Below are 24,269 nucleotides of genomic sequence, written 5' to 3' on the forward strand. Positions count from 1 at the left end.
TAGTGGTAGCATGGACAAGAGCAGTCTTAGGCTAAACTCTGAATGGCATGTGAAGCCAGCTGTGATACCATATATAATCCCTTGAATACCAAATGAAAGGACACCACAACAGATATATATATAAAATAAAGTGTATTTATTCTAGTCAAACCCTCAGCACTCTTTATGAGATTAGAGGTAAGTACAACACAGTCTTATTTAAGCATACATTAAGTCACACAGGTAAGTAATACAGTTAGGCCCTAGGGGCCACGCAAACCATATACTAAGTAAGTGAAATAAGGACCACTGTCACGGAAATAGAATAGGCCTAGGCCTAGGGAATCGCTGGGGCTACACTACACTAGCAACAGTTAGGAAGTGGGAGGCCCACGGGATTCAGGTGCAGAGTAGAAACACTCACGCGTAATGCGTAAAAGTCAATAGAAATAGTAGTTGTTAGCAATTAACAGTTTAAGGACACTTCTGAAGCAGCTAGAGAGTCGAGACTCGGGAACTAGACCCTAGGATAGTCACTACCCTTGTGAGCACCAAAGTACCCAAGTTACCTAGCCCACAGGCTGCGGGTGCATAGGTGTGAACTTGCGTCGGGTTTCGTCGTGGACTTCTATGGATGCCTGAAGGAAAGTTGCTGACAGGCAGTCAGTGAAGAGTGTCCGGTGGATCCCAAGGCTGGGATCAAGAAGAGAGGAGACCTGCAAGCAGAAGGGACAGAGTCAAGGTCACTAGCCAGTGACCACGTGGAACCAGGAAGGAACCAGGCGATGTCGTGAAGATTGCAGGTGAAGGTGAAGCTTGTCGCTGCAGCCACGAGGACCAGGGAATGTCGAGGATGACCAGGACCAGGAGGCGAGCTGTCCCACGAAGGCTCTTGCTGTCGGCGGCGTCGAAGATGGACTAGGACTCACCAAGCCTTGGCAAGCGGAACCCACGAAGAACGGAGGACTTGCTTCTGGTGCAGACCAGGAAGGTCTGGGGTGCTTCTCTTTTGCAAGGAAGCGGGAGCCAGTCTGGAGGAGCCAAACCAGTGGTTAAGATTTCTGGATGCGTCGTCACAAAGGCCACTAGCCAACGGGCAAGCAACCGGACAGACGCGTCAAGCAGGAAAATGCAGAAGGGCCCCACGCAGAACTCGTGGAGTGTGGGGGGCTGCTCTTCGGTGCAGATGGTGCTTGGGGTTGGGGCTTCTCAATCCCCGGTGCACAACTTCAAGGGTGCCTCAGAAGCTGCGCTGGAAGATACTAGCCACTTTTCCCAGGTAGCCGGTCCCACATCTCTCGTCGCCTCCACGGATCTCAGCTCGGCTGTGGATGTGGATCAGGGTCGGATAAGTCTGGAAGTCAAGGCTCTGGTCGGGCTCTGCAGTCGGTCCCTCATAGAACTTCAGCAAAGCAAAGGGTAGTCTCTTGATGGTGCCTGTTTGCACAGGGTAGCCACTCCTTGGCCACAAGGGAGATTCTTCAGTCTTCTTCTTTCGTCGAATGTCGAAGGTCCAGAGTTTCTGTTCAAGTTGCAGGTTCAGGATAATCTAATCTCCTGGGGCCCAGCTACCATTCTTATACTAATCTGGGGGGCTGGGTTACCTGCTAGGTCACGCCTTATGGGTGGGACCTGGGAGGGGGGTGGTTACACCCCCTTCCCTTTGTCCAGTTTCGTGCCAGGACTGGGGCTGGTGTGCCCCAGCACCGGTTTGAACTGGACTATGCATGGGACACCTTGTGTGCCCCAGGCATGTCTCATTCCTTTCAGCCCTCCCTGCCCCAATACACTAAAGTCTGTCTGGGGAGGTGCTAGCACCTCCCCAAGCAGGAAACCTATTGTCCAAGCCTCCCTTGCCGGGATCACTCCCAGCAGCAGGAGGTCAGACTCGTGTCTGTGGCAGCAGCATCCATTTTGTGATGCTGAGGCTTTGGTTAGAGTTAAACAGCAAATTAGGATTTTAACATGTCTCTCCCTCTAGAAGGGAGGAATAATATCCTCATCACCAGAAATGGTATGGGGGTATTATTCCAAAGTGTTAGACACCTTACACGGCATGTTTTGATAAAGCCAAACCATAGTTACCATAACCGTTTAAGATTATAAGGCACTTTAAGAGTATATGGTAGGCTATATCATAGAACAGCTATAAGGACATGGTTCCGAAAGCTGCAGACAGGCTCAGCTCATGCTAGAGCACCATCTCACAGGTGACCAAGCACTCTGCCTCCGGGATTGTTAAGGCCTGCCATAGGAGTGACTGATAGGTACACATGTGTCTATATATAAGGGTAGATATAGGCATACTATATCTAAGCAAGGGGTGATTACACGACCTTGCCCCAGCTGAGTGATCAGTCAGTGGTGTCTGATTGGAAGGCCAGACCAGGGGTGGCATAATACATGCTGCAGCCCCTGGGAGGCCTAGGGTACACCTATGCCCTCGGTACCTAGGGTACACTGTACAGGGTCCAATAAGGTGATCCTTACCAATTGGGAATGTACCTAGGGTACATGGAGTCCATTTTAAAGAGAGAACGGACAGCCTGAGACCCTGAATGGCAGGATCTCAGGCCAACTAAGTCGAAAAACCAGCTAGACACTAGGCAAAAAGTTGGGGGTAACCATAGTCAGATATCCACCTTCCTACAGGAAGGAGCAGAATAATTGCACAAGCAGCAAAAGAAGTATATCATAATGCAGATATTAAAGAACAACTTAAGCACATAGGAAACAAATTCTTAAACTGTACAGAAATAAGTGTACAGGAAGCAGCATATCTAATACTACAAATTCCTTTACGTAAAAGTTCAAGATCATTTATATTCATTAATACTAGCCCCCCAGAAAAGCGTACATACTTATTGAGAGACATGCATACTATAAATTCATTGCCAGATACATATCCAGTAGCATACAATATGATAATGTTATTGTAAAGTAGAGCAAACGACCTAAACCATTGGAAAAATGTACATTAGCTTACTATGCATCCATGTATAATGCAAAAAAACAACTAAAAGGTATAAGGTATAAAAAAGAAACTGACAATGAAAATTTCCTCACTGAAAATAACTTTTACGCCTCAGATGAGGAAGAACTTGAGATTAATTTCCAATATGAAACAACAGCAACAGACTATGTAAAACGCAAAAAACCCAAAATCATTCGATATTGCCGATTTAATGAAACAATTGACTCTGGAAATTATCATAGGGAATTGCAATTGGTAATAAGGAAACATATTATGAACAATATCTACAATTTAAAGACACAGTTGACTTAAATTATAACAGATATAATGAGCATAATCAAACACTCACACCTAATAGCAATCCAGACAAAGATACAATGCCCACATTACCAATAGATCCAATGTCTACAGAAACACTAAACACCATATGTAATGAAGGCCAAGTGAATGAACAACTAATATATGACCTGTCATTAGATTTCGGCATAAGAAGTACAACTGTAGAAGAAGCACTAACTAATATTATACTACCAAATGATCAATACAATACTATAATGCAAAATCTCACTACAGAACAACTCAACTTTATATACCATCACTTACATTGGATAAAAACCAAAGAAACACCCTGCTACACATTTTGTACTGGTGGTGCAGGAGTTGGGAAAAGCTTCCTTATTACTGCACTTTACCAAACCTTAATACGTTACTTCAATACAAAAGCAGGAGAAAATCCAGATAACATATGTTTTACTGATGGCTCTAACAGGCAAAGCAGCACATAACATTAATGGGAAAACATTAACTAATGAAAACAGGAGTACGCTACAAAACGAATTAATGCCCCTTAAGTTACTAATAATTGATGAAATATCAATGGTAGGAACAATTATGTTCAATTTTATACATAATAGATTGCATGAAATAAAAATGTCTAACATGCCCTTTGGAGGGATCTCCATTTTAGCTATTGGAGATTTATATCTATTAAAACCAGTTTTTGACACATACATATTCGAAAATTCAAGACATTCATATCGGCCAATAAGTACTAACTTATGGCAAACACATTTCCAACCTTTATGAACTAACTAAAATTATGATGCAAATAAATGACCTGCCATTTGCTGAACTACTGAACAGATTAAGAGAAGGAAAACAAACAAATACAAACATAATACAGATACAATCACGAGAATTAGACCCACCTATAGACATTAGCAAAACTATACCTTATATTATGTCAACAAACAAAGAAGTTAATAACGTTAATAATGAAGTACATATAGTCAACTACCCTCTTTACTCATCAAACACCGTGGATACAGTTGCATCTGATCTAACAGAGCAAGGAAAAAAAATACTCAAACAATTACCCACAGATCCAACTAAAACAATGGGCCTTCCATACATATTACATATTGCATTGAAATTGTGATATGATCTAACTTGTAATATAAATGTTAATGGTTTATCTAATGGTGCAACTGGTATAGTGGAATTAGTAGAAACTATCAACAACACCCTAAATGTTATATGGATTAGTTTTGATAATGAGAACGTTGGAAAAACAACAAGGCAGGAAAATAGACACATATATCACAGAACCATTTTGCCACATTTGACACCTATTCATGCTATATCACGACATTTCCAATTTACACAAAAATGCATCACTATTATACGCAAGCAATTCCCCTTACGACAATCATCTGCACGTACTATACATAGGACACAAGGGGAAACCATAGAACCACTTTATATCCACTTTAACAATAGCAAAACACATCACTTACATTATGTAGCTTTAAGCAGAGCAAAATCATTATCCAACATATATATAAAAAACTTTAATAAGGACAAGATAGTTGTACATCCAAAAGTACATGAAGAAATGAGCAGATTAAGAGCTAATAGACAATTGCAAATATCAGTCCCACAAATCAGTCAGTACAACCAACATTGTAATATAATATATAATTGTACATAACATACGCTCACTACAAAAAAAATTACACTGCAATAATATCAGACAATAATATCATGAATGCTGATATCATATGCCTCACAGAAATAAACACAACTAAGAAAGCAGATGCAACTAATTTTCAAATTGCGCAATATCAACTATTAATATTTGATAAGTTCCATAATTAGCAAACAAAGCATGGAATAGCAATTTATTATAAAAGAGATTTTCTTATTGCCAATATATGAAACACGCCACAATATTGACATTTTACATTTCACAAAACAGCTTAATAATACCAAATACTTATTTATAATACTATACAAGCCACCACATGTACATATACAAACACTGTTAACAGTATTAACACCCATATTGAACTTCTACCCTGATTATAAATATATTATCATGGGCTACTTCAACATAGATTTAACAAAAGAGACACAATACACAACACTACTATTACAGTATATGCACAACCAATTTAACTGTGACTAAAAAATACAAAACTACACACAGACTACAACTCAATACTAGATCGTATATATACTAATGGAGATTTACAGCACTAAGGTACATTAGAGTCATATTACAGTGATCATAAAGCCTTATGGATAGCTGTTTGAAATGCAATATGTATGATTACTATGCTTCTCTGATTTCAGATACATAAACTATTCAGCAAATTATTGTTCAGAATGTATGCTCACATATTTTTTCTCATTTCAGATGATTTCCATAGAAGAAATTAAGCAAACAAAGCACGAAGAAAGCAAACCTTACCAAAAGGCTATACGTGCTAACATAATTAAATGTTCGAGCAAAACCCACTACAGAAATGCTAAACAAGAAAACAGAATATTATATCATCTGGCTCTAGCAGACGAGAGTGCATCAATTAAAGCTACTTGCTACAATGACGATTATTTCAGCCAAACAAAAGAAAACAATGGAATTATCATCCGAAATTTTCTTATTAAGAACAATGTTGTAATCTTAACCAAGCAGACCAAAATATCCAGAATGCCAGCATTAAGTATACCACAGGCGATTATTCAAGAAGCTGAATACATTCTGCAACCACCTGCGCCACCACTATCACCAATCAAAACAATCAGAGAAGCAAACTTAAAATCACTAATGAGCATATCTGGGACAATATCAGAGGTGCGTTAATTACTAAATAAATATGCTTTAAAAAGTAACAGAAATTTAGCTACAGTAAATACAATACAATAAAATTGCATACAAAAGTTGCTTTCTCGGCATGTTTATATACAATATGTGTGTCTACATATATATATTAATGTATATGCACATATAAACACATATATAAGCATATATTTTGGTATATATATACATGTATAACAAATATACACACATATATACACATATGTACATATATGTGTAAATATAAGCAAGTATATATGTAAGCATAAATATCTATATAACAATTAACACACATAATATCATGATAAAAGTTTCTCTGTCATACGCTATCATTCCAAATTAAAAAACAACATATTACAGGTTAGCAATTTAACTACTGTTACTTTTGAGACTTAAATTATGCCTTTACTATACAAATACTTTTTGCAACAAAGACCTAAATTAACACAAAACGCTTACTTGCAAACAAACACACCTATAAACAAACTAGTATTTATATCACAAAGATAACATACTGTTATCACGGCTGACAACACATATAAGTTGCATACAGCAACTTGAATAAAACCCCAAATGAAGCATAACATAGCTCCATACATGATGCGTGTTTTAGCAAAAGCTGCATTACCTTTGTATAACAAAACCTTCAGTTTGTGTACAATATTTCATATCTGCATGTATACTATATTTCCACGGTACTAAAAAGAGTAAAAATTAAAGCAAACCCCCCAAACTATGATTTTACTATTCATACATAGACTTATAAAAAAAAAAGCCAACTCCACTGTAATCAGGTGTTAAAGCATACCTAAGTTGCATTTAACTACTTGCTCAAACCCCAATGATGAAGCATGTCACTACTAGGTTGATGAGTGAGGGGTCTTTTAATAAAGGCCAGCTTTCCTTTATAAGATTTTTTAGCATATCTCATACATCATTTACAGCAACATAATAACTACTTGCCTATTCCAGTACTAACACTCCAGGGTGATTAAAGTTAACCCCCCCCCCCCAAAGCAAAATACCAACAAACCTCTCTTTTAAAGCTGCTTTCACAGAATCATAAAAAAAACCCGCTCCACTGTAAACAGGTGTTGCAGCCCACCACACTTGTATACAGCTACTTGGAAAAAGCATTAATAATAAAGCATATACAAACGAAATGAATAAGTAACTGTATTCACACAAAGGCTGTATTTCCCACTTAGGATAATAAACTCCTCATCTCATTCGCATTTTAGATAAGCATAATTGAGCCTATTGTTATAAGCAATTTTTTACTGCATGATTAACAGGAACACACCACCCACCACCTCTGGAAAAAAGCTATTATTAAACTGCTTCATCGCAATGATACAGCCAATCCTGCTCCACTGTAACAGGTTTTGCACACATATATTGCATACAACTTCTTATATGGAACCACAATAATAAAGCATGTAACTAAGTTGGAGAGTAAGGTTTCTTTTAATACAGACTGTATTACCTATATAGGGTAGTAGGCTTCCCAAATATTTTGCATCACCATAATAACTACTTTAGCCAAGTACTTATAACCCCAGGATTATTAAAGCAACACCTCCCCCACCACAACACCCCCCACAAAATGGTCTCTTTCTAAGTTATTTACAAAAAGGAATACAACAATCCTGCTCCACTGTAATCGGGTGTTGAAGCACACCTAAATAGCATTCAGCTACTTAGGTGGGACCCCAATGATGAAGCATGTCACCACTAGGTTAATGAGTGAGGGGTCTTTTACTAAAGCCTGTGTTTCCTTTCTTGCAAAATTACCTTCAGATATTTTATATCAACTGATAAAGAGTAACCCCAAGAACTGCACTCATATTACCTACCTCCCCAAACTGTTAAAAACAATCATCCTACACTATAATAAACTATTAGGGCACAACCAAATTAAAGCGATACTTAAGTAGAACCCCATAAAAAGCATGTAGCCAATCACATTAAAAGTTAGAGGATCTTTTTACAAAAGCTATTAGGACATTCTTATAGTTAGCTTATCATCTTATAGATTATTTCCAAAACCATATTACAACTAATTATAAGTACATCTACCCCAGAGTAATTAATAATAGCCACACCCAAAAAATATCACTTTTTATGTTCCTTACAAGAACAGATCATATAATAACCTGGAAATTAATACTTTCTTTAACAAGTACCTATGCCCCACAGTGATTGAAACTAACCTCCACCCCCCCCCCCAAAACACACCCAAAAGTGCTCTCTTTCTAAATTTAGCAAAAAAGTGATAAAAACATTCCTGCTCCACTCTCATCAAATGTTGAAGCACACTTAAATAGCATTCAAATCCAAAGGTGGAACCCCAATAATGAAGCATACCACCAACTAGGTTAATGAGTAAGGGATCTTTTAATAAAGCCTATATTTCCTTTGTTAAATAATAACATTCTCATTTCACATAATTTATATACAGTAATAAAAAATAACCCCACCCACAAACATCTCTTGTTTTACCTACCTTCACAAATTAAGAACAATCCTACTACACTATAATAAAGTATAACGCCACAACTAAGTTAAATAAAACTACTTAGGTACATCACCAATATGAAGGATGTCATTAAGTTTACAGTTGCTATCTTATTACATAGAGTATATAAATTACAAATGTTACCTTCTCATTTTGTAAATAATTACCAACACCATAATGCCAATATTGTTTGCCTGTAATTATACACAATGGTACTTATTAGTAAACACCCCAAAACATCGCTATTTTTATGTATCTTACAACTGTTAAGCACTCCTCCATTGTAATTACATCCTAAAGCGCACCAACATTGAATTGTAACAATCGTTATACAAATACAACCACTTAACAATATAATTCTATTTTGCAGGAAGAAACAACTAAAACGATATTTATTGGAGGTCAAGAAACTAAACTGAAATCCATCACTGTAAATGATACAACAGACTCCGTTAAAATAACTCTATGGAGAGAAGCAACAGATTTCCCAATGCAGCTTGGAAGATACATTAAAATGACTCACCTAACTGTGCATGAGTTTAATGGGCAAAAAGTATTAAATTCAGCTCGGAATACACAATACCAAGTAAGTACAAAGAGCAAAATAAATATCAGAAAAATAACAGCATGCAAGCATGAACTAACAATCAACAACCAAAATTGCTGTATGATATATGGACAAAGATCGCTGCATCATTCTAAAAACAGTAATAAAAAAACCAAACTTAACAACCAAATACCTGTGCCCATAAGGTACAACACAGGATTTGCAGTGAACACATACATACACTAAAACAACCGACACAATAAACAAACACTTCTTTATCCCACTCTATATCTCCTATCTCCCTGCATCCCTCCAACTACCTCACAATCACTCTAACTTCATCTGTTAATCACACTGCTGCCTCTGTCAAACACCCTATATATCACTCTACTCCCTGCCTACCTTACCATCTCTCCCTTAACATTACTGTCTCTCAGCCTCTTCCTCTACCTCACTCTCTCACTCTCTACCCCTCACTGTCTCTCCATCCCTTCATCACTTGTCCCACCCTCTCTCTAGGTCTGCTTTTCTCTGAAACTCTTTGTCTCCAAACAATATTACTTTGCCTCTCTATAACTCTGCACCAATATATTGCGCTCTGTGTCTATCTCTCTCTGTTCCTAAACTTGTCTCTAACACTGACACATTAATGCAACTATCTCTTACTCTACATGTCATTCTGTCTCTGCCATAAAATATCTCTACCTCTCTCTAGCCCTATGTCTCTCTCATAGACAGCAAAGTTAATAGGTTGTTTCTCAACAAAAGCCAAACCTATAGGAATAAAATAAGAGTGAGCCCCAAAGATACAGGATACCAAATTAATTTTACCATAACATACAACACAAGGCCCTGCAATACCGCATAGTTACAATAAGCCACCACACTCTGTATACACACATCTTTATCCTACTATATCTCCATTCATCTCTCCTCCTACATCACCCTTCCTCACAAACCTTCTGTCACGCTCTTCTCCCTCTCTCCCTCCCTCAATTCCCCTCCCTCTATTCCCCCATCTACTCAATTCAATTCAATTCAATTTATTTTATTATGTTTTGGCACTCCAAAGAGGTCCACATAAAACAAGATACACAAATACAAATACACATTCTCAAAGTAAAATTGACAGCTACAGCATTTTCCACTGAACAAGATAATCAGCGACACATACCTCCATATTTCATCAATAAATATCTAAAAACCTTTAAAAAAGTTAAAAATATTGAAGCAAAACATTTCATTTGGAGGAATATATAAGGCCTGCAAAAAAGAATTCACATTGAGGATACCCAATTGCAAGCATATTGGTCTTAACCACTTCAAACGAAGTGGACGCAATGCAGGACATATAAACAGTACATGAGAACGATCCTGAGCAGACATATTACAAAAGTTACATGTGGGAGAAGACCCATGCCATTTTGCCATAAGAGTATTTAGGGGCAGCAAGTCCTGCCTTAGAAGGAACCAAAATCTCCGAACACCATGTGGTAGGTTCCAGATGACATAGGGTTGAGCAAGCTTCATTGAGAATGTGTTAGCAAGGAGATCACCTCCCCTCTTTACTAGCATGGGCTTCTTGTCCAACGAGAAGCAGAGAGCCCAAGAAGCCTGTTTCAAAAGTGATTTTAGCTGGGAAGGAGAAATAGTAAAAAGGGTACTCTCTTCCAATTCAAGAAGTGCCACAGCCTTTCTAAAATTCTTAATAATTTGGGAGTACTCTCTTAAACTACCCAGCAATTCCCCCTTGAGAAGGGATCTCAAAGTCCCCGTTTCTCCTCTAGCCAGGCTGGCAACCCATCGTACTAGAGCGGACAGGCCCTGCGCCCAACTGCTACGGAGACCGAATTCAAGTCTACAGGCAGCCACAGAACAGGCGGGGTTGAGAGAAGTTATAGACCTTAATAATTTTCCTTCTACCGTCTGTAGAAAACCCCTGTGCTTTAAGTCAACCAGTTCCATTCCATACAGGAGGGTTGATGGAATTTTTGCCCTAAAGACCTCCAGTAAACAAGCAAAATGTCTTCTCCCTGTGGCGGAATAAAGGGCGCTCAGACTTTTGCCTTGGGACAGGGCTTTACAGGAATTATTATCAATATGAGGCTTCTCACTCAGGTTGGCCGAAATTATTTTTCCTAAGAAGGTATAAGTCTTAACCACCTCCAATTTCTGACCACCAACTGACCAACCAAAATTCTCTGATTTAGATTTTTTCTTCCCTGTAATGCACATAATTTTGCTTTTTGTGGCATTTATCCTCATGTAGTGGGTCTCTGCAAAAAGATGTAAAGCCTGCAGACGATTAGCTAATCCCTTAGGTGTTAAATCTAGGATAAGGATATCGTCTGCATATAGAAGGCAGGAAATAGAAGATCCCCCCACTACCGGGGCTATGCCAACACAAGATGAAAGCGAAGCAGGAAGGTCAGCAATGTACAGGGAGAACAGTAATGGGGCCAGTAGACAACCCTGCTTTAATCCATTAATGGAGGGAATAACCCACGATAAACCCCTTTCTCCACCTTGTAACACTCTGCACCAAGTGTCCGTGTGTAAAGACCGCACCAGATCTAATAGAAGAGGGGGCATGCCCAAGTCAGATAGCTTTCTCCACAGCAAGGGACGATCAACTTTGTCGAATGCTGTGGAGAAATCAATGAAAGCCGCATACACTCCTCCTCCCCGAACTCTTATATATTTGTCCGAAATAACCTGAAGGGCTGTAAGGTTATCCAATGTACCATGCCCCTTACGGAAGCCGGTTTGTTCAAGGGGTAATATCTGATTCGCATCAACCCAATCGGTAATTAGCGATAGGAGACATTTGGAAAAAACTTTTCCAATGACATCAAGAAGGGCTATCTGGCGATAATTCATTGGCTTATCCCTATCGCCCTTCTTGAGTAATGGAACCAATATGCTCCCTTTCCAAGAAGAGGGCACGGTTTTACTAATGAAGCAAGATCTAAATAAAGGAAAAAGAATCTTGCTCCATAAGACAGGATCCTGCTTCAATACCGATATGGGAAGTTCATCAGGCCCCATTGCTCCAGAGGAACGCATATCCTTAATGGCCATTTCAATGGTTTTCTCCGAAGGGGCTTCAATAGAAAACTCATCTTCTTTAGTAGTCCCCTTACATTCCACCCTTACGCCGTTCCCAGCATACAGGTTGGAGATGAAAGTGACCCATGACAATTCAGCAATGGGAATAGGGAGGGGGGTAACTCTTGCTCCACAACCCTCCCCAATGAGTGACCAGAATTGTCTAACTTTGCCATGAACTGCGGCCTCCCGTAGACATATCCAGAGTGAATCTCCTTTTTCTTTTTTAAGTTTCTGCCTAATTCTGCTTCTCCTTCTTTTTAACAAGTATATTTTATTATTTATTTCAATAGATCTACGCAAAAATTGCTCCCGCACTAATTTATTTATTTCCCTATTTAGGAGGGTAATCGGTCTAGAAACATAAATCTTTTTTACAGAAGGGCTAGACCTTTTGGCAACACGGATAACCTCCTTCATAAAATTCTCAAAGTGAATTATTTCAGAACCCTGCCAATCCTTCAATTCTAGAATTGTTTTACCTAAAATACACTCCAAGCCCTTCTTGGCTTTAAAATTCCAAAAACATCTTCCAGAGTCCTTATGAAAGTTAACTACATCACTGTTAAGGGACCATGAATCGGAATTAGGAGGTTGTAATAAGAGGCTTATAGTAATCACATTGTGGTCACTAAATGATGTCGGAGAGACCACCAAATCCTTCACTAAGGAAAAAGTACAATAGTCGGTGATTACATAGTCCAGAATTGACTCACTTTGGAAGGATCTATGAGTATATTTTGCAGGGACATCAGAGGGAAGCCTACCGTTCACTATTAACCCCTCCGCCGCTGAAAGTTCTTCTAGCAACAGCTTCCCTCTCTTATTTGTTTTAATTTTATTAGGGAGGAGAGATTGAGGAATAAGATAGGCTTCTTCTTTAAATTTGTTTCTAAATAACTCTATGCTAGAGTTAGAAACTTCACAATTAAAATCACCTACTAACAACACATAGGGGGGAGGTTCTAACTCTTTAATCTGTTTAATGTACGAAAAGACTTGCTTCAATAGAATATTAAAACATTCATCCGGGGGGATGTATACATTTATTATTACCAGAGGATTATTATTTCCCCTACTGGTTAGGCTACAAAGTGTCACCGCCTGAAAGAGGTTGCTTGGGTCAGCATAATGAGTGAAGTTCCACTTTAATCTGTTGGACAGAAGGCACGCAATTCCCCCTTTTGCATGCCCTTTCTTCGAAGGAGAGGCCATTGCCTCAAGGACAAAATAATCTCTCCCTACACACAATCTACTAGCACACCAGGTCTCTTGGATGCAAATCACACTAGCGTTCAGAGAGAACAAGTACTACCCTACCTCTATAACCCTCAGTCTCCAACCCTCCACCTACCTGTCACTACATCTCTACCTTAGTCTCACTATGTATATCTATTACCCTCTGTCTCACACACTCTCTCTATCTCTCTCTAACTTTAACTCTCATCTCACTATCTCTATATCCAAATTGCTCATACAATGTAACATTTCCCCTCCATATCTATGCTTCTATTTCTCTGTCACCCTACCTCTCTCTCTCACTCCCTATATTTATCTTAATCCTGCCAAGCTATCTCTGCGCCTATCTCTGTCATACTATTACTCTATACCTCTCTCACCATTACATTTCTATATCTGTTTCTCTGCCTATCTGTCTCACAAACAGGCAAATTTGCAGTAAAGTTCATGAACAAACACCACACCAGTAGGAATAAATCAGTCTATAAAGAACAAGTCTAAAAAGAACAAATAACTATACCAATAAATAAAGCCTGCACCCAACAATGGGCACATTTCACCAGTAAGCCACCACACCAAGGACCTCACATCTCTACCTCCCTCTGTTACCTTCCCCATCACTCCCTGCCTCAACATCTCTTCATAAGTCTCGTTGTGTCCCTCACTCTCTATCATCCTCACTCTCTCCATATATATCTATTCCCCTTTATGTCACTCTACCAAACTCACTGTCTCGCTCTATCTACCCACCAATACCATTCTCTCTCCATAACTCAGATTCTATCTATTGCCACCTGTCTTTCTATATCTCTCTCTCTCTCTGTCTGTCTTTATCTGACAGCCTAACTCTGCCACTAGCTCCCACTCTACCGCTCACTATCTGCTCCTTTAAATGTCTCTATTAGTCCTCTTCCTTTCTCAACCATAAGACTATCCAAAAGAGCCATTAAAAGTACACTGTAAAACACAGACTGCTAACTTTGAAAGGACCTTTTCAAAAGCTTACCATGCCCTACAATAGTAACATCAACAATAAACACTAAAGTATCCACACAAGTAAAGGTAGTAATAATATTCACTACATATACTCCTCCAGTAAGCCTCTGTGTTAACTACCACACAATAAACTTCAAAAATACCACAAGACACCATTAAAATCAACTCAGCCCACTAACACCACAGCCCGTACAATACATATCTACACTATATGCATTAATACTCATTTTTTTTGCTTTCCAGATAATTGAACCACCTCAAGAAAAATTAACAATCACCGTATATGGACTTGAAAATACAGCACAAGAAAAAAGTACTATAACAGTGCAAGTCAAAGACACAGAACTACATAAGTCAATGGACATCGACAACACCATTCTGATGGACATTCTAAATATAGAGGCAGACATAGATGATTTTGGAGATGCTCTGATGCCACACTTGTCCAAAAAATTGAATGTAATATTTTGCAATGGATGCATAAGAGAAATAATTGAAGATGATGAACACCTACCTTAAACAAACAGATAAACAATAAGTCAATGTACAAACAAAAAAATAAAAAATGTAAATTAAATAAAAAATATATAAAACCCATTCGCCTACGAGTTATTGCTATGCCATTAATATAAATTTGCATATCTATGCAAATGTATATACGCACATACATATCTATGCATACACATGCATTACAATTTACACATAATCATAAGTACATATGTATACACATAAGCATATATGTTCCACAATACACATAGGTGCCGATCACGATCCGGTAAAAACCGGGTACGAACCGTCGGACGGAGCATATTCTCCGTCTGACGCGTACCCGGTCGTCAAAATATACAAACATGGAATTACGATTCTCACGGAAACACCATTTCCGTACGAATCGTACAAAACACCGACCGACGTAAATAAACATACAAATGTGATCCGGGAAAGCGCCGACGTGGCGTCGGGACGCACGCAGCCTGCCATTCACGAACCTGAAATCACGATTCGCACCAACGTCATCCCGCACGGTGAATATTTTCCGGCTGCCAAAAACTGCCGGGAAATCAGGACGCCGCGAACAAGGAGTACCTGTACGCGACGAACAGACATGGACCCAAACCTACGTGTCATCCCGGCCCTCATAACAGTCGACCTCCTCTACAGGTTCGGACGCAGACGCCGCAGAAGGTCAGAACAACAAAGGGAGGGGGAAAAGGGGGGGGGGCAGGACCAGGGGCAGGCCACAAAACCCCCACCAAAGTCACACAGCACACATGCCCTGGACATACCTGACCCCCAGGCCCTGGTCACTACGAGGGGGTGGGGGCGTGTCCAGCAAAGCCAGCAACCGCCACAACGGAAGTGCTTGACGACGCGAACCGGCAACACAACAATACAGGTACGTCCCGTACCCACGCCTTAAGAGCGTGGGTACGAGTCAAACCCCGCCCCCACCTACGTCATCCCAACAATGGCAGGACGGCTGTACCCACGTGGCAAAGGCCTGGGTACGGCCCGCACAAGCATCACAAAGCGTGGGGATGCATATGTACGGACCGTACCCCCACCCCCGTATGCATGGAGCGTACCCCCAACCGCAACAGTGTATGTATGACCCGTATCCTCACCCGCGTATGTATGGAGTGTACCCCCACCCTAACAGTGTATGTACGACCCGTACCCTCACCCGCGTACGTATGGAGCGTACCCCCACCCCAACAGTGTATGTACGACCCGTACCCTCACCCGCATACGTATGGAGCGTACCCCCCACCCCAACAGTGTAAGTACGACCCGTACCCTCACCCGCGGACGTATGGAGCGTACCCCTACCCCAACAGTGTATGTACGACCCGTACCCTCACCCGCGTACGTATGGAGCGTACCCCACCCCAACAGTGTAAGTACGACCCGTACCCTCACCCGCGTACATATGGAGCGTACCCCCCACCCCAACAGTGTAAGTACGACCCGTACCCTCACCCGCGGACGTATGGAGCGTACCCCCACCCCAACAGTGTAAGTACGACCCGTACCCTCACCCGCGGACGTATGGAGCGTACCCCCACCCCAACAGTGTAAGTACGACCCGTACCCTCACCCGCGTACGTATGGAGCGTACCCCCACCCCAACAGTGTAAGTACGACCCGTACCCTCACCCGCGGACGTATGGAGCGTACCCCCACCCCAACAGTGTAAGTACGACCCGTACCCTCACCCGCGGACGTATGGAGCGTACCCCCACCCCAACCGTGTATGTATGACACGTACCCCCACCTCGTATGCATGGAGCGAACCCACACCCGTGTATGTTCTAAGCGTACATATCCTGAAATAGGAGGGGTGTGTGCAGAGTCCCCCAGCAGTGCCCAGACACAGGAGGGGTGGGTGCAGAGTCCCCCAGCAGTGCCCAGACACAGGAGGGGTGTGTGCCTATCACTCCCAGCAGTGCCCAGACACAGGAGGGGTGGGTGCAGAGTCCTCCCAGCAGTGCCCAGAGACAGGTGGGGTGGGTGCAGAGTCCTCCCAGCAGTGCACAGACACAGGAGGGATGTCTGCAGAGTCCTCCCAGCAGTGCCCAGACACAGGAGGGGTGTGTGCCTATCACTCCCAGCAGTGCCCAGACATAGGAGGGGTGGGTGCAGAGTCCTCCCAGCAGTGCCCAGACACAGGAGGGGTGGGTGCCTAACACTCCCAGCAGTGCCCAGAGACAGGAGGGGTGTGTGCAGAGTCCTCCCAGCAGTGCCCAGAGACAGGAGGGGTGTGTGCAGAGTCCTCCCAGCAGTGCCCAGACACAGGAGGGGTGGGTGCAGAGTCCTCCCAGCAGTGCCCAGAGACAGGAGGGGTGGGTGCAGAGTCCTCCCAGCAGTGCCCAGACACAGGAGGGGTGTGTGCCTATCACTCCCAGCAGTGCCCAGAGACAGGAGGGGTGGGTGCAGAGTCCTCCCAGCAGTGCCCAGACACAGGAGGGGTGTGTGCCTATCACTCCCAGCAGTGCCCAGAGACAGGAGGGGTGGGTGCAGAGTCCTCCCAGCAGTGCCCAGACACAGGAGGGGTGTGTGCCTATCCCTCCCAGCAGTGCCCAGACACAGGAGGGGTGGGAGCAGAGTCCTCCCAGCAGTGCCCAGACACAGGAGGGGTGTGTGCAGAGTCCTCCCAGCAATGCCCAGACACAGGAGGGGTGGGTGCAGAGTCCTCCCAGCAGTGCCCAGAGACAGGAGGGGTGGGTGCAGAGTCCTCCCAGCAGTGCCCAGACACAGGAGGGGTGTGTGCCTATCACTCCCAGCAGTGCCCAGACACAGGAGGGGTGGGTGCCTAACACTCACAGCAGTGCCCAGACACAGGAGGGGTGGGTGCAGAGTCCTCCCAGCAGTGTCCAGAGACAGGAGGGGCGTGTGCAGAGTCCTCCCAGCAGTGCCCAGACACAGGAGGGGTGGGTGCAGAGTCCTCCCAGCAGTGCCCAGACACAGGAGGGGTGTGTGCCTATCACTCCCAGCAGTGCCCAGACACAGGAGGGGTGGGTGCAGAGTCCTCCCAGCAGTGCCCAGACACAGGAGGGGTGGGTGCCTATCACTCCCAGCAGTGCCCAGACACAGGAGGGGTGTGTGCAGAGTCCTCCCAGCAGTGCCCAGACACAGGAGGGGTGGGTGCAGAGTCCTCCCAGCAGTGCCCAGAGACAGGAGGGGTGGGTGCAGAGTCCTCCCAGCAGTGCCCAGACACAGGAGGGGTGTGTGCCTATCACTCCCAGCAGTGCCCAGACACAGGAGGGGTGTGTGCAGAGTCCTCCCAGCAGTGCCCAGACACAGGAGGGGTGGGTGCAGAGTCCTCCCAGCAGTGCCCAGAGACAGGAGGGGTGGGTGCAGAGGCCCCCAGCATTGCCCATGGAAAACAATAAGGGTGGAGTACCCACAGATCCAATTGCTACAATTGTCAGTCAGGTGCACAAAGACCCTGCAGTACATGTAACACATGTGTGCGAGGCTGGGAGTACACACATGCATACAGCCTAAAAGGGAACATGTCCACATGAAGTCATGTCAACAGACTACATACACAAGTACAGTGATCACCAAGGATGCCACGAATGATGCAGGTGAAGACATCGCTCTGCATGCATGGCCAAAGTTGAAGGGGTCCGTCACACACCCAGCTAATGTACACACAGCTCAGCGCTAAATATTGGTAACACCCTGCAGGGAAGATGTCAGGGTACACAGAGGAAGGAATACACCTTGGGACACTTTCACGATGCAGTAACTGCTTACATGAACAGAGAAACCTAGCTAACACCTTGTGATGGCACACAGATACCAGGGTCCCCCCTATGACCAGCACACTACTACATTTCCCACACACCCAACACATGATCACCACCCAAAATCATGTAGCAGCCACACCAACAGCAACACCACAAAAGCAGTAGTGTTCTAAGGAAAAAAAAAAGGCTTTATTCAGCATTTCCAAATAATGTGTGTGTGGGAATGTCTGACAGAATATCGACGGACAGAAAATCGACCTACAAAAATATCGACACAAAAATATCGATGACAAGAATATCGAGATCCTATCTACAACATGGTAAGTACAAAAATATCGAAAATAAAATATAGAATGTCAAAAATATCGTTATTAAAAATATAAAGTATTTTTTAGTTAAAAAAATATATAAAATAAACCAAATAATACTTATAAATAAAATAAACATAATTAAATATATGTTATAATGTTTAAAATTAATAATTAATATATATAATGTAATAAAACATTAATTAAACATATACATATAATATATAATATATATACTTACTTAATAATAAATGTTAATAATTATTTTAATAACTTATAACTTGTTAAACATTATTATAAATTACAAATACATCATACATATAAAACAAGAACATGAATAAAAATTAAATAATTATATATAACACATTAAAAAATTACATTTAATTTGAATATTGTTAAAATTAATTATATATTACATTAGCTAAAATAATACAAAAAATATTAAATAGCACCGACAATAAAACTACTACTCCAGCTCCAAAAAAAAAACAGTAAAGAAAATGTTGGATAGCGTAGAGCTAAAAATTACTATTTCCACTCCAGGGAGTGTAACAATAGGGAAAGTGTTGGATAGCGTAGGGGTAAAAATTACTATTCCCACTCCAGAGAGTGCAACAGTAGGGAAAGTGTTGGATAGCGGAGGGGTAAAAATTACTATTCCAACTCCAGAGAGTGCAACAGTAGGGAAAGTGTTGGATAGCGTAGGGGTAAAAATTACTATTCCAACTCCACAGAGTGCAACAGTAGGGAAAGTGTTGGATAGCGTAGGGGTAAAAATTACTATTCCCACTCCAGAGAGTGCAACAGTAGGGAAAGTGTTGGATAGCGTAGGGGTAAAAATTACTATTCCAACTCCACAGAGTGCAACAGTAGGGAAAGTGTTGGATAGCGTAGGGGTAAAAATTACTATTCCCACTCCAGAGAGTGCAACAGTAGGGAAAGTGTTGGATGGTGTAGGGGTAAAAATTACTATTCCAACTCCAGAGAGTGCAACAGAAGGGAAAGTGTTGGATAGCGTAGGGGTAAAAAGTACTATTCCAACTCCAGAGGGTGCAACAGTAGGGAAAGTGTTGGATAGCGTAGAAGTTAAAAATAACATAGTTATAAATAAAATAATTATTTAAAATAATTAGTGATTTAATTATTAAATAACTCAAAATTATTTACAAATAAATAATTATTACAAACATAACTACCAAAGAATAATTAATTAACAATACATTAATAATAAATACTAATAAATAATAATTAATAAATATTAATTACCAAATAATAAATATTAAACGATAAAATAGTTTTCATAACCAAAAACATATGAATTATTAAAAAGTAAATACCAATTAAAATATATTTAACCATTTAAAAAAATATATACCGCAAAATAATAATTATGAAACATTAATTACCAATTAAAAAATATTGAACTATTAAATATTTTTAATACGCCAAAATAATAAATATTACACATTAATTACCAATTAATAATTACTTATTAATATATTAATTAGAAATATCAATGCATAATATTTAATTATATTTAATTCACAATTAATGATTAATAAACAATTAATTATTTTTCATAACCAACATATTATAATTTAAAATATTTACCAATTAATAATTATTGTCCAATTAATTAATTATCAATACCCAACAACTAATTTAATAATCACTTAATTAGATTTCAATTACTTCCAACACTATTCCCCTATAAACGCACCACACACTCCACTAATAAAATAATACACTTAACATAATTATCAATTAATCAACTAATTAAAACTAATTGCCAATTAATAAACAATAATTACCAATTAATACTTAATTAACAATAATATAATTATCAATACCAATAAATGAAAATAAATTATTAATTAATTACAATTAAATTACTTCCCACCCTATTCCCCTATAAACCCACAACCCGCTACAGAACTTAAACGCAAAAATGTATTAAAATCAATTTATAATTCCTAAAAATGTATAATTAATTCCATATAATTAAATTACTTCCCACCCTATTCCCCTATAAACCCACAACCCACTACAGAACTTAAACGCAAAAATTAATTAAAATTAATTTATAATTCCTAAAAATGTATAATTAATTCCATATAATTAAATTACTTCCCACCCTATTCCCCTATAAACCCACAACCCACTACGGTACTAAAACACAAAATTGACTTAAACAACCATTGTTAACATATATGTTAAAACCAGTAGAACACTTAACTAAAAACATATAACACATACATATTAAATACATAATAAAATACATAACAATAATATAAATATCGATATTAGTAACATCAATATTAGTAAAATCGATATATTTGATGTCGATATTACTAACTTCGATATTACTAACATCGATATTAAAATACTTACCTTAGGATCGATATTCCGTCCATAGATATTGTTGACATCGATATTCTGTCCCTTCGATATTTAAAACTCGATATTTGTGTAGGTAGATATTTTAGTTTCGATATTTTGGCTGCTCACCTGTGTGTGGATCAAGTTCAATATTTACAAAGCCCATAGGGCAGTCCATGAGTCACAGCTGGATGGGGGACACAGTGGGACGCGTGTCCCCTAGCTTGCCTGCACAGTCAGACTCCTTCGTCTTCCACAGTGGGAAGGGCATCATGTGGGGGGGAAGGACCAGGCACCGCAGGGACATGAGGGCGAAGGGTAGGCGTTGTGGGTGCAGGGATGGAGGACTCCACCACAGGGGGTGGGGCAGGGCCAAAGGCGGAGGCCAGGATGTCGCTGCACACCTTAGCAAGGTCCTCCAGCGTCTCCCCTGCACCCGAAGGAAACACAGGCCCCAAGGAGGGGGGGGCGGAGGGATGGGTCGCAGCGCCACTGGGGGAGGGTGTGGACAGGGGGGGGACTCAACCACCCTGACCGGGGACTCCCTTGACCGCTTGCGGGTTGGTGTCACAGTGGGGCTCAGGGACAGAGCGGCCATGAAGGAGTCCTTGCCGGATATGTGGCCAGGAGAGCTGAGGGGAGGGGATTTGGAGGGAGTGGATTGGGTGGAATGCGGACTCCCACTCTGGCTGCATGACTTACGTTTGACCCCCGACCCAGTGGGTGTGCCTACTTCACCCTGTGTGTGCGTGCCAGGAGGTGTGTGTATGACCTTCCCTGCTCGTGTGGTGCCTGTGTCTGTTGTGGTGGGTGCATGCTGACGTCTGGGTGTACGTGGGACAGGCATGGGAGTGGGAAGTGTGGATGGGGCAGGGGTAGGGGGTGGGACGTAGCGCTGCAGGAGACCCACTGCTGCAGTCAGTGTCGAGTCTATGGACCTCAGCAACTGGCGTTGGTCAGCCTGCGATGAAAAAATGCCCTCCAAGTATGCCTCCATGTTGTGCAGCACTTGGCTGTGGCCATGGAGGACATTAAGGATCGCAGCCTGACCAACCTGCAACTGCCGCTGGATGTCCACAGACTCGGCATTGGCGGCAGCAGTGGAGACAGGGGCAGGGGGTGCGGTGCCTGGCAGGAAGGAGACATGTGGTGACCGGGCACGCTGGGAAGGGACACGAGCAAGTGGGAGGCGGCTGATGGCAATGGAGGGGGCGGGGTGCGATGTTGCGCCGCTGTCAGCTGCTGGTGCAGCCTCCGCCCACTCGGAGAGATCATCCTCGGACCCGTCAGCTTCATATTCTGTCGTGCCTTTGGACAGGTCCTCGGCCTCACTCTCCTCCGCCTCAGTACCACTCAATGTGCCAGCCACGATGTCAACGCTGGCACTGGTGCTCGGTCCCTCCGCTCCGTCTGTGCTCATGTCTCCCTCCGTGTCCCCCGACGATGCTGTGGGCAAGGTGAAGAGACAGCAATTAATTACACACCTGTATACATATGTCACATGAGTCCAATCTACATAGGTTACAGTGCATAGCCTGCAAAGAAAGATCAGTAACATCTACAAAACAAGGTACAGATGTAGGGCATGCAACACACAGTTGGTTGACCCACCATGCCAATGAAAATCCATGAAGAGCATGACACAATAGCAAATGACATGAAATGGAGTTTGACATAGGAGCCAGGCCCTGGGGACAATCCAGCACTGCATCTGCACCACACAGCTTTGCCGAAAATAGGGATGAGGAGGGACCATATCCATGAACTTGAGGCACATGCTGCATAGGTAATACTGAAAACATGCCCAACATGACTGGCTCACTGCACCTTGAGGTGCCGATTACGATCCGGTAAAAAAATTACCCGTGCGACTCGTATCCGGTCTTTTTACCGTACGAATCGTACAAGTGCCGTACGAACTGGCAATCACGATTCGCATGGTAAAAAGTCCATACGAACCGCATCGGGAATGATTTCCCACACGTCCTCGGGTCGGAAAATGTGTCCGACACGTCCTCGGACGATTCACCGTACAAATGTGAAAGGTGAAGTCCGACCGAGGAATCACGATCCATCCCGTGCGTCCGATGTCACAACTGTATGGAAAAAACACCGTCCGCACCGAACTCCCATAGCAACCATGGAGACATGTGCCCGCATACGCGCCCAACACTCCTCCCCGCCCCCGTACGTCTGAGACGTACCCCCCGTGTATGTACACCCCCACCCGTGTATGTACACCCCAGTACGTTCGAGTCGAACCCCCACCCCTGTACGTGTCGTACCACCGTCTATGTACACCCCAGTACGTTCCAGTCATACCCCCACCCCTGTACGTGTCGTACCACCGTCAATGTACACCCCAGTACGTTCGAGTCGTACCCCCACCCCTGTACGTGTCGTACCACCGTCTATGTACACCCCAGTACGTTCGAGTCGAACCCCCACCCCTGTACGTGTCCGACCCCCATGTATGTACACCCCAGTACGTTCGAGTCGAACCCCCACCCCTGTACATGTCGTACCACCGTCTATGTACACCCCAGTACGTTTGAGTCGTACCCCCACCCCTATACGTGTCGTACCACCGTCAATGTACACCCCAGTACGTTCGAGTCGTACCCCCACCCCTGTATGTGTCGTACCACCGTCTATGTACACCCCAGTACATTCGAGTCGAACCCCCACCCCTGTATGTGTCGTACCACCGTCTATGTACACCCCAGTACGTTCGAGTCGAACCTCCACCGCTGTACGTGTCCGACCCCCATGTATGTACACCCCAGTACGTTCGAGTCGAACCCCCACCCCTGTACGTGTCGTACC

General features: G+C 42.4%; 1 protein-coding gene across 2 annotated transcripts in view; it reads left to right on the forward strand.

Annotated features, from left to right (window-relative positions):
* LOC146870692 (uncharacterized) overlaps positions 1-15,097 on the forward strand; it is a 40,602-nt gene extending 25,505 nt beyond the window's left edge. For both annotated transcript variants that reach the window (XM_085599705.1, XM_085599706.1), the window contains exons 4-6: positions 5,652-6,089; positions 8,981-9,196; positions 14,744-15,097. In XM_085599705.1, the coding sequence (XP_085455831.1) occupies positions 5,652-6,089; positions 8,981-9,196; positions 14,744-15,019 (930 nt within the window). In that variant the 3' untranslated portion in view covers positions 15,020-15,097. The remainder of the gene's footprint in view (positions 1-5,651; positions 6,090-8,980; positions 9,197-14,743) is intronic.
* The last annotated feature ends 9,172 nt before the right edge of the window (positions 15,098-24,269 follow it).

Source organism: Triturus cristatus, chromosome 1_1 (genome assembly GCF_964204655.1).
Source record: "Triturus cristatus chromosome 1_1, aTriCri1.1, whole genome shotgun sequence".
NCBI classification, from domain to species: domain Eukaryota; kingdom Metazoa; phylum Chordata; class Amphibia; order Caudata; family Salamandridae; genus Triturus; species Triturus cristatus.